The sequence below is a fragment of the Xiphophorus hellerii genome, chromosome 21 (assembly GCF_003331165.1).
Source record: "Xiphophorus hellerii strain 12219 chromosome 21, Xiphophorus_hellerii-4.1, whole genome shotgun sequence".
In the NCBI taxonomy this organism is placed as follows: Eukaryota; Metazoa; Chordata; class Actinopteri; order Cyprinodontiformes; family Poeciliidae; genus Xiphophorus; species Xiphophorus hellerii.
The window spans coordinates 16,537,189-16,553,528 of NC_045692.1; the positions used below are offsets into that span (position 1 = coordinate 16,537,189).

Here is a 16,340-nt window from a genome sequence, read left to right on the forward strand (position 1 = left end):
ATAAAGTCGTAAATAACTGACAAAAAATGATTTTCACATGTTTTAACATATCACACTCTGAAGAGTGTTTTGTCTGAATTAGCTTCCTTTAATGTGTCACCCCTTAATACAATCCATTGCAAAGAAATGTAACTCTTTGGAAAACAAAATGTGTTAGTTGCTCAAAACAGAAAACATTGTGGCAACATAATGCTGTCCGGATGCTTTTCTTCAGCCTTAGTCGACAGAGGACCATCTTAGATGTAAATCTGTTATAGAATGCAAATAAGTTGAGATGCATACTCATAATGAGCCATTCTGAAAAGGATTCTTCGTGTATTAGAATGATCCAATCAAAGTCCAGATCTAAATCTGAGGTTGGAAATTATTCTTCCTATAATGCTTTCATTCAATCTGACTGAATGTCTTCACAATTATGTGCTGCTTTTGTGTTGATCTATCACATTAAATCTGTTAGGATTGTGTTTGTTCCATGACAAAATGTGAAACGGGTGTGAGCATAGGTGTGTATTGCAACTAAAATAAGCAATACTTACTATGGGACTGGCATTGATGTAATCCGAATTGCTGTGGTTATTCTCCGATTTCAAGGTGATCCGGGAATGATCATCTGTAATGAAGATGGATAATTCATTTGTACAAGTTTCAACATCCTTTGCTTCCTCTACAGCAACTGCAGGATTTTGAACAGCAGCACCAGAACATGAAAACTGAAGGACCTTCAGTTTCACCAGACTTTCATCAGACACAAAAAACACACATGGTGTCTCCAAACTTCTCCCTTCACCCTAAATAAAACATTTTTTTAACCCTAACAAGGTTCGGTTTTAAACTGTCAAACTGAAATTTCTAAACAATGCCAACTTGAAAAAACCTCAAGATTAATTTCCAATTAAGACAAATTCACTTTTGCTAATTAATCTCCATTGAACAAACATAAAAACCTGTTTTGTATTCTTGTGAGACTTAGTGTTGAATTTAAAAGATACTTACAAATTGGCAAGATTAAAACTTAGTCAACATTCATTTGGCTCCACCCTAGAGAATAGCCTACATTGATGTTTAATAAATGTTTTTATAAGTAGGTCTGTGAGCTATCTGCTCTAATTTGGATATTTCTTTTCCACAGTTGGAGAAAAATCTCAGTCAGATGGGCCATGCCAGTAGGTGGCAATAATGTTAACAAGGACATCAAAACTCAGAGGAAGAACATCCTCGACATAGACTGAAGCACTGCTGGGTTAAAGATTCTCTCAAAATCATGAAGTTTGTCATGTTATTTTTGCTTTACACAGATTTTTTTACTGATATATAATTAACAATATGAAGAAAATCACCATCAAAAACAGAACCATGTCATACATATATTACAGATTATTTCAAAGGTGCTAAATAATTACAGGAGTTGCCCCCACTGGCCATTAGAGGATGTGGATTTACTTTTTCACGTCAACACTTTTAGCCATCTTTCGTTAAAAGTCCTGATTTTTCTTTTGCTAAGTTCATCACCTTTAGCTTAACTCTTTAAAGAGGTCCTCGATTTAAATAGGAACCCGAAGCATTTCAAATGGCAAGATGAACTTTTAAAAACCTGCTAAACTGAAAACTACAAAGCAGAGATTTAGTATCTTAGAAAACACAGCAATAAGAAACAAAATAGAGACAGTACTGGGAACACACAGGGAAAAACCCAACTGAGAACAAAACTAAGTAAAATGGAAGAAAATAGAACAGAAACAAATCTTAATCCATTTGGGCAACTTGTGATTAGTTGGACTGGAATGTCTCTGAAAGTATAAATGAAGAGTCGTCTTTTTTTCTTGCATTTTGCATTTCTCTAAATGAATGGTTAGTTGTTAGGATTATTATATTTTTGTTTTAAATAAGCCAGTGCTGCTTTTGCTTGCCAGACTTATAGCTGTGACCAACTGTCACTGCAACTGCTTCCTACAGTATCCAAAAAACCCCCCAAACAAAACAGGTCCCTGATGCCACATTTTTATTTAATTAAACTTAAAGGGAAGGTTTCAATGGCTAAAGGATGAACAGATGCACTGTTCAGCCAACTTGTAGTCATGACTTTGTCACCCTCACTGCCATATGCTTTTTGGCAAGACAGCTGCCAATGATTGTTTGCTTTGCATATTTTCCAAAGTATTGTTCTGGCCTGTTTACCAGTCTGCTTTTATATTCCATCTGTTTAAAGAAAGTGATGCAAACACATTGCTGACCCTTCATTCTTCCCGTCTTGGGCATGATAAGAGACACTTTCACAAGCCGAACAGAACAAAAAACGAAACTAACAGATCTGAGCAAACTTACAAACGACCACGGAATCAGCTCGGTTCCTCTTGGAGTTCTGTTCGCCTTGGCCAATGCTGCAGGCGCTGGGCTCGGCCTGGTAGGAGCACAGCGCCTCCCACTCGCGCTCCAGACGGTTCTTGTTCTTCAAGTGGTCCTCCATGTACGACTGCAGGGAGAACGGAGAGACCATTTTAAACAAGAAGCCAGAGCAAAAAGGAAAAATAATCATTTCCTACCAGCAGTTTCAAGTGATTGCTTATTGTATATCAATCAAAATTCTAAAAATAGTAATTAAACAATAAAAATCGCAAATTATGATTCCTGAGCAACTCTGGAAAGAGAAGGAAGATACTGAGGATCAAAGTAGGGAAGGGTGTAATAATGTTGGCATATCTCTGCATGTGTGTTTGACCAAGGAGAAACACACATAGACATACACTTGCACCCACACGCATACACACAGACACAATTAGGACTCCTGAAAGGTTTGTCTGCTTTGGAAATACTTCAGGGGTGTTTCAATCACGTCCCTCACTGCTTGCACAGCCGCTGATAAGATTGTCTGCATTTAAGCCGTCGGTTGGAGAAGACAAAATTGAATTCGCTCTAGAGACAAAGATGGAGAAAGAAAAAAGGGGGAGGGGCAAGTAGCAGCCTGTCTGTGCGTGTGCGTGTGTGTGTGTTTGTGCATTCTGCTAAACCAGGGCAAGTCTTATGGAGCTTAGAGTTTGTGCTGGCAAGGAGATTCTTATTCTTCCTTTTTTTTTTTTAGGGTGGAACGTTATTCCTGTATCATGGCTCTCTTCCCGACGGGGGTTAGATGGCTCAGTCCGCCTATTGTGCGAGAGAGAAGATTACAGACTCATAAACTGATGTCAGGGATCAGCTGGCTAATACAATGACAATGATACCCAGATGTGCCATGTTTTTATCCCATATTAAGAGCGGTATATAGGTAGGCCAGGCAAAGAGGTGATGCTTCGCTTTCACTATATCTGATTCATTCATTCATCCTGCCTGTCAACCACAAGGAAATCTTTGAAAAAGGATAGTCACAATTACTTCCAAAAATATAATCACAAATAAGCTTGTCCAGCAGAATAATAGGCTATTAACCTGTGAGACATTAGAAGTGTAAATTGAGGTGACTTTTTTTTATACATTTTCCTCTAAAAATTCTGTTTTTATAACATTCTTGACATACAAACAAAAGCTTTACTGTACTTGTTATATTACATTTATGTTCCACAAATTAGGCTACAATATCATTCGGACATGTGGTAAAGGGGTATTTCACAACATTTTAATAGACAACACCAACCAGAATAAACCAATCTTTCAGTCAGAGATTAGCTGATTGGAAGCTAGAAAACCAGATCTTTTCACTGATCAGTGAATGTCCCATACATAAGAACTAAAAGGGGAGCTGACAAGATCTGTGGTTTGGATGATTTTACTTTGGGAACAAGACTCGGTTAGCTACATTCAGGATCAATGAGGAGTTTAAAAATGGAGGCAAAGGAGGCAGAAAAGCCATAAGAAGATTTCGAGAAGAAAAGTTTACAGTTTACAAAGTTTTTGCAGTCTATTTTGTAAAAGGAGTGAATGAAATATACTTCTTTTTAGTGGTGTTATTTTTATGGGTACTTATGTCCAACAATCTGTAAAGCAGAGAGACACAGCTCTAAAACTCTTTTTTTTTAAAGTCTTTGTTTTACTTTACTATAAAACATTTGCCAAACCACTTTAATTCAAAATGTTGGTGTAAAGTATTTTGCTGTTATTCATAGTTCTACAATGACATTAGAATCAGCTAAAATTTGTATCGGTAGGTCAAATCTTTAAAAAATTGGTGATCAGATTCCAATCACAAAATTTCTTATTAGTGCAAGCTTATTCGAAAACTTAGATTTTCTTTTCTTAAAAATTGTGGAAGACAAAGTTTTATTTTAGTAACTAATACAACAATAAAAGAAATTAAAAAAAAGAATCAATTAGTTGGACAAACAAATCAAGTTGTACTGTGCTGAATAAAAGATAAAGCATGTCGGTTCAATATGAATAAATTTAAAAGGTAATTTTCGATAGAAATTTTAATTGATCTCTCATCTGAAAAACAGATGTCTATTCTTTAGTCATGTGTTTGACTGAAGCTGAAACATTTACCCTCCACAAATTTTGTTTTTGTTTACACTTCTGGTGACATTTCAATACAAAACATTTACCCAATTACCAAAATCTTTTATATATTTATATTCAAAATGTCTTCAAAAAGAACAAAGTGGAAGCACATTTTTTGTTTATGTACACAACTAAAGCTGATCTCTTCATTTGTTATAAACTATATCCTCTACAAACCATGATACAACGCCATGCGGAAGCTGGCTTGTCATTCAGCTTTGTGGCATTTCATTTTTTCAGCATCTGAACCAACTTCAAACTCATTTTCTGATCTATTTTTCTATATTTTCTTCTAAAGGGTTAAAAATAATTTAAAAAATGTTGTGTATGGTATCAAAATCAGCTTTAAGAACTGACCTAAGCAGGGCTTGAGACCAAGAGAGTTGTGAAAAGAGTTTGACAGAAACTTGCTTGACTTGTTTATATTCATATAAAATTACTTCATTTTATAAATATGTTAATTTATCAACAGACTCTCTCTATAACAAAACAATAAATTTAAACTCAAATATTTTTCATCCCCTTTTTGCTTTGCTTCTTTTTTATCCAAATCTGGAAAACATAAGTTTTCAAGAACCTTTCTTTGAGAAACAGTACAAAAGATTACAAAGATGACTCCCGGGTTCTAAAGTCTTTGAAAAAGTCACATTCCCAGGGATTATTGCAGTTGAATAATAATAAAAATTGAATTATTTTGCTGTATGTGAACAAATCCATCAGTTTTAACAGTGAATAACGCATGCAAGCTTGCATATGCTGAGTTGGGTGCCTTCTACGCAAAGTAGAATCACTTTTCACTGCACTCTTGTCACCCCACACAAGTACTCTCTGCAGCCCACTTCCCCCTCTCCCGACCAGCATTATATATACATGTACGCCATGCATCCAGTCTGAATTGCATCTATTCAACTGATAGCCGCCAAATCGATTGCATTCCAAATTCATATATATCTTTTTTTTTGCAAGCTTAATGCGATGCAGCCAGCAGAGCCCCTGTGTTCAGCCCTCCCTCCCTTTTTTTTTTTTTTTTTTTAGGAGGGAGGCAGTGGACCGTGGCGTATTCCAGAGACAGGGTAACGAAGGCTTGGTGAATAGTGGGGTTTGAGGGGGGGGATTATGTCTGCCAATCAGAGGGCTGGGGATGGGAGGCCTGTGCGTGTCAGGGAAACAATGTCTAATCCTTCCTAAGCAGCGGTCTCCTCTGCAGCAGAGGGATGAAATTGGGATGAAGGCACGACCAGACACAACAGGTAACACGTCCCTGTCGAATTAAAATGCTGCAAGCAGTTTGGGCCGGGGGCTTTATGGTATGATAAGCAGCTGTGAGGCGTGTGGAAAAAAGGGGGTATTAATGTGCAGAGTGATTTTTGTGCAACAAATAATAGCTGAACAAAAGAGGTCTTAAATGGGAGAGCAAATTGTGTTTTTGCTCAGGAACTAAATTTAAAACAGGGAGAGCGGAGCATTTTGTTTTTCCTGCTAGGCAAATAATTTATCATTCTGAAAAAAAAAATGAAAAAAAGGGGAAAACTGGTAAACAGCAAAGAGCCTGCAGCAAATTATCTATTTCTCAAGATGGGTAAAGTCCATTGGAAGAATGAACATATTCTAATTTTTTCATGTTATAACCTCACACTGCAAATGTCCATGTACTTCTTTGGTGTTTTAGTTGGCGAACTAACAGAAAATAATCCTTAATTGTGAAGTGGAACATAAACAATGGATGGTTTTTATAATTAAAGCTGAAATTAAATCTAAAAAACAAACAAACAGTGGTGTACATTTGTATTCACCTTCTCTGAGTCAATACTTTGTAGAACCACCTATCACAGCTGCAAATCTTTTAGGGTTTGTCTCTACCACATTTACTCATTTTAAAAATTAAGCTTTGAACGTTCTTTGCAAAATAGTTCAAGTTCAGTCGGATAGTTTAAAGAGTTTCCTTTTTTTTACCTTTTGGATCAGATTCTGAGTGGGATTTAGGTCTCAGCCATTTTAGCCCAGACTAGCTTTCCAGTCCCTGCTGAAAGAAAGTATCCCCACAACATGCTGCTGCCACTCCCATGCATCACCACAGAAATGGTGTTTTTAAGTTGATGTGCAGTATCAGTTGAGTCAGACTAGACTGAATATGTCTGCAGACCACGGTTTTCACATTTGTGTTTGTAAAAATGTTTTCCTTCCATTTCACAATGATGCACTACTTTGTGTTGGTTTTTTTACACAAAATCCTAATAATATGCAAACAGGTTTGCTGTAGTTACATGTCAAAGAATGACAAAATAATGAAAGTGTGAAAAAATTCAAGAGGCATGAAAATTTCTGCGCAGGGAACTGTAATAAGAGCAAGAAAAAGCAACTCAAGCCTGTTTGTCCACAAACTTGGTGAGTCTACTGCGCTGTCCGTGGTGCTGAAACAGCCTAACGCTGCAGAAATATAGCCACACGCTGCTTTTCCATTATCATTTTCCGATATTTTTAACCACTCAGAAGATAAAAAGTGCCAGTTACAGCACCACAGAGCAGCTGAAACAGGAAAAAGGAAAGAAGATGCAAATCGTCAGACACTAGAGGCGTGCCGAAGTGTCAAAAGAAAAAACGGAAAAAAAAGACACACCCAGCAGATGAGTCAGCACATCCAATTTCAATTCAGAAGTTTGAAGTCGTTATGCAAGTCTCAAGGTGGGCTGCGCTGTGGGGTGCAACATTTATTCTGAAATAATTTGAGTGCGGGTGTATGCGTGTGTGTGAGAATGAGGTGATCGAGTCTAAAGAAACAAAACAAAAAATAGGAGAGAGAAAAACACCCCAGTAAGCTTTGGAGAGTTCAGTATTCATCATCTAGCTTTGCACAATGTGAGAGGAGAGGAGAGCAGAGATGAGGAGGGGAAATATAGGTCTGAGATCAGCGATAACAAGGCAATCTCACACATGGTTTCACGTTAAGATGACGGGAGAATTTCAAAGAAGAGCCCCCTCTATAGGACACCTCCATGTCAATCACAGCATGGAGAGAGAAGCAAAGGTCCCAGTGTGTCTTTTTATTATTATTATTATTATTTTTACCTTCTCTATAGTCTAATCCTGCACTGCTGCTGTGAAGAAACAAGGCTTAATAATAACAACAGCTCCTAGAAATTATTCACTGCGGCTCCTTTTGTTATTTGCACAGCTAAATGCTTTTCTATTGTCAGTGTTTTCAAAGGGGGCTTCACAAACAAGCCTTGACAAGTGCAACAAAACCCATCTATTACCACCAAATACGAGGCATTACTCAGATTCCCTCTCATTCATTACAGCCTCCCAGTATAAAAGCCAGACATGCAGTGTGATGAATGCTTTCTCCATTAATGGAAACACTGCGAGGCATCTATCCATCTCCTCTATCAAGCTGTTTTTTTTTTCTTTTTTCCCCTGAATGAAAGTTGAACAAAATTAAAACTGTCCTCTGTGTGTTTGTGAGAGCTTTCTCATTTAGGAGAAAAACAGGAACAAAATATGCACAAATGAACACGTTATTTTTTTAAAAACATCAGGAAAATCAGATAGGTGTTGAGATTTAATTTTCTGTCGCTCTCATCTCAGGAGACGACGCCTGGACTGAGCAGCAGCGGCACAGGTGGAAACACGATGAGCGGAAGGTGAAAATTACAAGGAGCAATAGAGCTGGATGGAGTGATAACTTGAGAGAAAGACGAAGAAAGTTGGTGGAAGGAGGCAACAGGGCCAAGATAAAAACAAGAGGCAAAATAAAAACAGCAGGAAGAGAAATGAAAGAATAAACAACGAAAACAGGATTCTTCAAATAACAAAGTGAGACTAGATCTCGACTGTAGAAATAAAGTAGAGATGCATTCATGAGAACTTAACGTGAGAAAAATCTATCTAATCTTGAGGGATCTCAACAAGGTCCCTCAAATATATTTAACACTAAAGAAAATCAGGACATTATTTCCATCTGATTTGGACTTTTTAAAAAATAATCTATCATTATTAGAATGAGATTCTTATAACGTAATTACCTCAAATAAAAATAATACTTTTAAACATTTTACAGCAAAACCATAGAATGAATCTATTTGCTTTTATTTAAAGCAGAAAAGCAAATATTATTCCTAGTCCTACAATAACAACGTAAGATAATTAATATCAAAATATTGTATTTTAAAATGTATCAATACGTTAACTCTGATACATAGACATAGGCAAAAACATTTAGAGATTAACACAGCAAGCTGATATTTGGTTCTTAATTAGTCAGGCTATCTGCTCAATTAGTCAACCTGTAGTCAGTCGTTTCTAAAATATTATCAATCTATGAGCAAAGTGTGGAGTTAATTTAGTTTCCACATCGTGATTGTCTTGACTTGAATTATTTCAAAATAAAAAATGTTTTAAATTACTTTTGATAAGAACCAGAAAATTAGAAAAGGCTTCTTTCAGTCAGCTGATGGGCAGTGTGCAGCAACATGTGGGGGAAGGAAGAACTGCATAACTCTATGCTCCAAATAAGTGGAGAAAACTTCATTCACTTTCTCTGGCATCTCATTGACAGGGAGTTGAAAAGTAGAAACAGAATGATGGCAGCAGAGTTGTGAAACCTGAACCACATCCTATTTAGCCACCACTTTTATATCCTCTCATGCAGACTTTCCCTGTGCATGGACTCTTCTTTTCTTTTTTCCCATGACTACTGAGCAGTGCTTTATCAGTGTTAAAGGAGGAAACCTGCTTTGTCATTTAATTTTCACTGCTCCTTTCAGTTTTCACTCATGTCCTGTACTTATAGTAAGGATTTTGCCAATTCTGTTCGATTTCTCACCAACCTGTGTCATCACATCCTTGCTCTGCATGTCAGATTTATGCTCGGTGGCTTGATGCTATTAACGGGTTTTCCAAGGGTAGATAACATTTTACCAAATGCCATTACATGATAGACTCAGCTGGACAGTATTGTATTGTAAATTGGACTGTATGAGACTGAATCTCAGTATGATTAAATTATACTTGAACAAATTTGATTCATTTAATTATATTTGTCTTTCATCTTTATTTGAACTGGACCTGCATGCCTTGTAAAGGGCTTTAAGATTATGTAAAAATAAACTGAACTGAAAGTTTGACTTTGGGTTAAAGTTGGCCACATCTCACACCCAAGAATATCATTTTCAGGGATTTCCGCCTCAGACTCGAGTCTCCTTCCTCGACACTGTTTTTGTCCCATAAATCCTCACTAAGATGTTGTCAGCCTTACCAAAATCATGTGACCTGTGGAGATATCCATGTTGGACGGCACCGGCTCCTCACACCAGGAGGAGGTGCTGCTGCGCGTCGATGGGCTGGCCACGGGGCCGTCGCTGAACTGGGACGACACGCTGTTGAGGCGAGAGTGACGCAGGGTCTCTGGCCGCTCCACGCGCTCCGACGTCCTGATCGCCATGCGCTGGCGACATAGTTCCTGTAGGGGGAGGGATTACAGAGCGTGATGTGGAAAGACTGAGTAATAAGGAATTTTTTTTTTTTCCCTTGGAAGCTGTCATGTATTTCATATCCCTGTCATACACGTAACAATTGCTGGTGTATTTTACATGCTTATCCTTATGCTGTGAGGAGCCGACTTCTATAAATGCACCTCGTAAAATCCTGTATCTCTGCTCACTTGTCTGTAGATTAATGGCTTATCCCTGTGGATTATAAAGATTATACTAATTATGTCAAAAATACACGAGCTGAGGAAGCTTGCGCCTTTTCAAGTATAAATGCTGCACCTTAATACCACACAATGACTTTCTCGCTCTCTCTCTTTCTCCCGTTTTTCAAGAATGGGCCCAAAACTGCATTTACATCACATATTTCCATCTACAGAGACTGTATTATTTCTGCAAATAGGAGCATTTAGACTCCTATTTGGCCAGAATAGACAGATACTGGGGAAAATCAATTTGTATCAACTAACTCACTGAAGGGGCAAGAAAATCTATGGGAGTGGCCCTTGCCTCCAAACATAGAAATACATAGGCAGAATTCAACCATCAGTCAGATTGTACAAAATATAAATATCTCACAGCAAAGCAGTGCTGCCTCCAGAAAGCTTTTCAACTGGATGGCCAGACGGTGCCCACTGATCAACTTGTAGTGGCACCCCACCCCCCAAAAAAGCTTATATTTTATAAACTAGTTTATTTAGGACATTTATTTGCGGTTGTCATGAATAAATAAATAAATAAATAAATAAATATTATGTGTGGGATGTCATCCACACAAGTCTTTTTTCAATCAAACTATTCAACTTATTTCTCTAAATGAATTACTACAATTGAACCTTCATGCTTAGTTCTACAGTTAGGTATATATACACACACACACTTGAAATGTAAAATCTGGATATGAAAATGCAAAAAATATGAGATTTGCAAATAAAATAATAATAATAAAAAACAAACAAACAAATTACAGCTTTTTCCCTGCTCTTTGATTCATGCTTTAAGAAGATGAAGGATGCCATGCTGTTGTGTCAGGGGAGTGTCAGCAAATTCACAAGTGTGGCCAAAGGAGAGGCACTTCTAACTATAGGGTGAAGCACTAAACTAAAAATTACAGCAACAATTCTGGAGTTTTATAAGGCTGTGGTTATATTTAGAGGTTTGGGTGGGACACACCTAAAGGTGATAAATATGACGTGATGCTCATTTTAGGCATATTGCAAAGTCTGTTCTGTCTTGCCCCTTGCCTTTCTTTGGTCCCATCATTGCAGAAAACCAAATAAATAATTACAACAAAAGTCATCTAATGCTTTATTCTGATTAATATCTGAATGTTTCCCGCTAAAAGCCCCACACCTCTCCTAATGACTCAGCTCTTCTCCCATCATGCCTCGGTGCCTACATTAGCTCCCTGTAGCACAGCATCATAAAACTGTGTGCAATCTTCCGGCTCTGTTTTCCCCCTGCTTCTTTCCTCGAGCTGTAATCTCATTTGATATTTGCATTTGGAAATCATAATCTGCGAAGCCCACCATGTTTGAATTTTTTTTGTTCTTTTTTTTGAGGAGGCAAAGCAGCTCCTTTTCTCTCCACAAAATTAATTTTCACACCCAATTAATAACGACGAGGACAGCACAGGCCAGAGAAAATGCCTCATGAAAGCGCACGCTATCTCATGATGAATCGCAGTGATATTTCCCTTTAGAGCACAGCGCCTCCTCCTCCTTCTCCTACTCCTAAGCTCCTGGTTTTGGATCAGCTTTTCCACCATCAGACTTTAATGATTACAGCCATCAAATGGTGCCCAGGGCCCTGGCCTTGGGGTAGCGTCCAGGTCCACCTCATAACTCATCCCACCTCTCAGCGTCTTTGCAAAAGCACCAGTGCTGTGCTGCTGGAGCTGACAATTTTTTTTCTCCACAGAAGAAGAAAAAGGAGCATACAGTCAGTTCCAGGGGAGAGACAAAGAGGAGCACAGGTCATAGGATTACAGGTTCACTGCTGCCCCCGCTTTTTAGATTACTAATGAGAAGAAAAACAAGCCAAATCACAAGCAGGGACCCGACACAGGAATCATTCAAAAATGTCATATTTCTTTTGTTGGACTGTGTTATATTAGAATCCTTGCAGTTTTAACATTGTAGTTAAACATTGTAATAATAATCCCATTTGCAATAAATCAGAGAAAGTTGGTTGCAATGTTAATATTACCTACCTAACTATAATGAAATTTAATTGAATATCCTTTTTTAAAATATATTGTGAAGAAGAAGCCACCCTGTATAAAGCCTGAGCACCAATCTCAGAGCCAGCAGGAAATACACACTAACAGAGCTCAAATTTAATAATTGTGAGGCAAAGTGTGATTTCCCATTCATGCTAATTTCTCTTCTTTCCAGTAAAAGTCATCTGGGGTCATAAGTGTTAACACGTTCTCAGAGCAGCCCTGCAGAAGCCTGATTAAACATTGAAAATGTTAACTCGACATGTGGATAAATGTGTTCGGAGTGGCATGCTGGGCACAGCTGAGTCCCAACCCTGCAAAAATCAATATGGAGCAGACCGCCTGCTGCTTTGGAGGAACAGTGGGAATAGGTCAGGGTGGAGACACGTTTCCGATCGCATGCGTTCAGGTTCACACACACAATTCTCCTCAAAAAGGTAGGCAGAAAACACTGGATGGAGATCAATTCGGATGATCTCAAATACAGATGGAGGTCTCCAAACACACTTTTATAGAATAATTCACTCTACATGAACGCAGTGCGTTTTCCACCAATGGCAGAGAGCAGAATGGTTATTCTGGCGTCTGATTGGCTGGCAGCACAGAGAGGGGGCTGGGGCTAACCTGATAGGCTGCGGTGGCGTCATGGCTGGTGTCAGTCCCGAGGCTTGCCAGCTTCTCCTTCATGTGGAGGTGTGAGCGCTGGCGGATGCAGAAGAAGGTGGTGGACACGGCCAGCGCCACCAGGATGAAGAGCATGCAGAGGACGGAGAGCAGCAGGAACTGGCCAGACTCCACCCTGGTCTCTTTCACCACGGGGATCTGGGTCAGGCTGCCCCTCTGGAGAACAAACACAGAGAGAACATGCTGTCAGAACAGCAAACTATGCTTCTCTGACTTTCTCTACATGGATGCAGTCCCTCCATGTCAGGAGAGAATTTTTTATTTTCACCTGGAAGCTTGTTTTGACTTTCAAATACAGAATATCTGGTTCCACTCATTAGACATCCCTGATAGCCACCTCATTATTTGCATTCAGGCTCAGTCAGCCCCCATTACCAACCTCTGCCCAGTGCTGTCTCTTGTCTGAGTCCCACTACAGATATTTACAACCCCATTTAGTGCTGGCATGAGCCACCCTGGCACTGTGCAGCTGCAGGATGCTGGGATACGAAAAGCTTGTGCTTAATTAGCTCTTCTGGTCCAGAGTTGGCTGGATTAGGCTCTGAGCAAAGCAGGGCTGAGGGGACACACAGGTAGGCTAAAGTGCATCCACCAGCAGAAGAATGAAGAAGCTTTCAAAAATAATCTGAACGCCAATACAGCCAGAAAGATATATTTGTGGGAACTATGGCACTTTAAACATAAAGGCCATACTTTGTAATAGCGAGATCAGGCTTTTCCTGACAGATACCAAGTTGTTTTTTACTGAGGTCTGCCAGGGGCTAGAACAGGGTCAGAAAGACTCGATCAAACAAAAATATGTGTTTCAGCTTCTGTGATAGAGGTAGTCATATTAGACTCCAACAAATAATGATGGTTTCGCAAGGTTATTCCCCCTTTATTTTCTGAAAAACTTTTTTTTTTTTAGTTTGAATGCATTGGGGAAAAGATCACATATTTCTGTTCAATTGGCCTGCTTATCAGGGATCACAGCAAATTAATAAAAAATCGAAAAGTCAGATCTTTGGCCGATTGATTGGTGCCTTTCTAATTGTCATCATAAACTCCCTTGAGGGGCTTGATAGCCAACAGCAGCTGTTAGCAGCAATTTCAATTCAGTTTAATTCCATTTTAGTTTATTTTGAACATGTAACAACTTATATGTTGGAAGAAAAACAAAGTCAAAAAAGTAAAATTAATAATAAAAAAAGAGAAATATATCACAAAACAGACCAATAGTGGAAATTGTCCATTTAAGGAGGAGTTGGCCCAAGATATAAGCAAACTAAGCTGCTCTTTTTTTTCTTTTTTTTTTGCTTTACTTTGACTTCATATGACCAGCTGACTTTGATTTAATGGGGTAGCTTTAATATAGATTTGAATTGCAATATATGTATCTGGATCTGAATGTGACTGTAACCATGAATTGTATCAGAATAAACTGGTTTTATTTGGACTGAATTTGACCTGAACCACATTTTGTATGGCTGCATTTGATTCTAACCTTTTGGTAACTGTTCCTGTAATTTAGGGCTGGTAAAATGAACTGAACTGAACTAAAATTCCTTACATTCTTAGTTCTTCACAGAATTTAAAAAGGACTGAGAAATGTAACAAAAGTTTATTATTATTTTTTGATAGAGATAGTAGGTTTATATTCCACAGAAAATTTGTGAATTAGAAGATTATCCTCATTTGCACTTTCCAGCATAACCTTAACCTTCATGAAATCTTTATTTAACGTGTAAATCAGTCATGAAAGTACAAGGTGTTGGTTTATGAAGTAACAGATGAAAAATGGTGTGAATCCTTAGTTTGATGTATTTGAACAACAGGGAAAAAAAACAAAGTTTTTAGTCTCAATTGACAAGAACATTATTGGCCAGCAGTAATTTCTTGAAGCAATATTAAGAAGTGGTTAATTAGAGCAGGGCCAAAAGAAAGCAGAGTAAATCTAAGCTGCTACTTGTCAACCCCCAGACCATTAGGGGGCACTGAAGACTTCTAATGTAGAGTAAGGATGTTAAAATACTGTGTTGTAACATCTGCAAATAATGAACCTACTTTCAGATTTTGATTTGAAATTTTATAACAGATCATATTTTTTCAATCTTTAATGACATTTTAAATGAATTATGTATTTTAAATAGCATATGAGAGTTACTAAATTGAACTGAAAGGAAACACATGGATATGAGTTGAATTTGGACCAAAATTTAAATGACTTCACATTCAGACAAACTGTTTGTTTGTCACTTTCAGATGACATTTGCTCTAATTTGGTGCTATTTAAATTAACTAAATAGATCAAAATTAAATTAAAATGGCTTTAAATATTTATAATTAAAAATGTAAAAATAAACCACCAAATATTTAAATTTAGTTTTAACATTATGACAAGAGTCATCATGTGATGCAGTAGCATATTGTTCATTAATATTTTCTTATCCTTGTGTGTGAGTTTGCTTGTTAGCACAACCAATTAAGCTGCTTGCTCACGTCAGACTTCCTTGCATTTTCATGTAGGACTAAGAAACAGTCTTATCTTCACAATTTATTTATGCAAGTTATTTAATAAATATTGTGGGGTGAGCAATTTGAGGGTCAAGCAAAACAGATTGTGTGATAACGTCAATTTAATTGTGGGCTTACTAGTAAGAGCTGTTACATGCACAGGATGTAAACAGTATTTTTGCTGCTGTGGTGCCTGGTGGGTGATGGGCTTAACTCAAAGTGGGATCCTAGATTATATTCTGCTAAAGGCCACATTAGAGATGCACCAATCTATCAGGCAGAGATCAGAATCCTTAATTGGTTCTGACTGGTGGTCAGCAGGTCAAAAATAGGATTTTTCTCAGCCCCCTGCTCATTAAATACATAAAAAAAAGAATTTCCACCATTTTGGGATATGTAAACACATCAACCAATAACACATGTTTTAATGCACTATTTTTGAGTAAAATAAAAATCAGATAAAGGTTGTTCAGATTAATATATTGGGATAAGAATATATTGGGATAATTCTTAATTCTCTGTAAGATTCAAAAGTACAATATTGTTTTGAATTTTCTCCAACAAAACATCTGTATAAAAGAACCTACAGAACATGTCATGAGTTATCATCCTTAAAATAAACATGTCAGGATTGTTTGTATTTAGAATCAACTAGTCAAACCTAACAGAAACCCAAAAATCAATCAATGCACCATGCGATCTTCCATTCCACATCAAAAGCTCAAAAATCGAGGCTGAATAAGTAAGATTTTCTTCACTGATTGCAAAGCGTCCTGTCGAGCCAGATTTCAAAATAGGAAAGATGCAATTTGCCCAAAACAATTTCCTCCCCATAAATCACTCTTACTGTCTCTGCGATTGACGTGAAAAGAGGAGGTTTCTGAAAAAGCCAGCTATGCACACAATTTTGATCTAATGTTCCCGGCTGCAGAAGCTATGCATCTGCAAAAAGGGCAATATCAATAAACAAC

The 16,340-nt window shown here is 37.8% G+C and overlaps 1 protein-coding gene across 1 annotated transcript in view; it reads right to left on the reverse strand.

Annotated features, from left to right (window-relative positions):
• The window catches only part of ptprn2 (protein tyrosine phosphatase receptor type N2), a 154,898-nt gene that overhangs the window by 21,557 nt on the left and 117,001 nt on the right, over nucleotides 1-16,340 (reverse strand). Inside the window, exons 12-15 of the mRNA XM_032551111.1 lie at nucleotides 12,817-13,032; nucleotides 9,740-9,943; nucleotides 2,323-2,470; nucleotides 537-610 (exon numbers count right to left, since the gene is read on the reverse strand). Coding sequence (XP_032407002.1) covers nucleotides 537-610; nucleotides 2,323-2,470; nucleotides 9,740-9,943; nucleotides 12,817-13,032 — 642 coding nt within the window. The remainder of the gene's footprint in view (nucleotides 1-536; nucleotides 611-2,322; nucleotides 2,471-9,739; nucleotides 9,944-12,816; nucleotides 13,033-16,340) is intronic.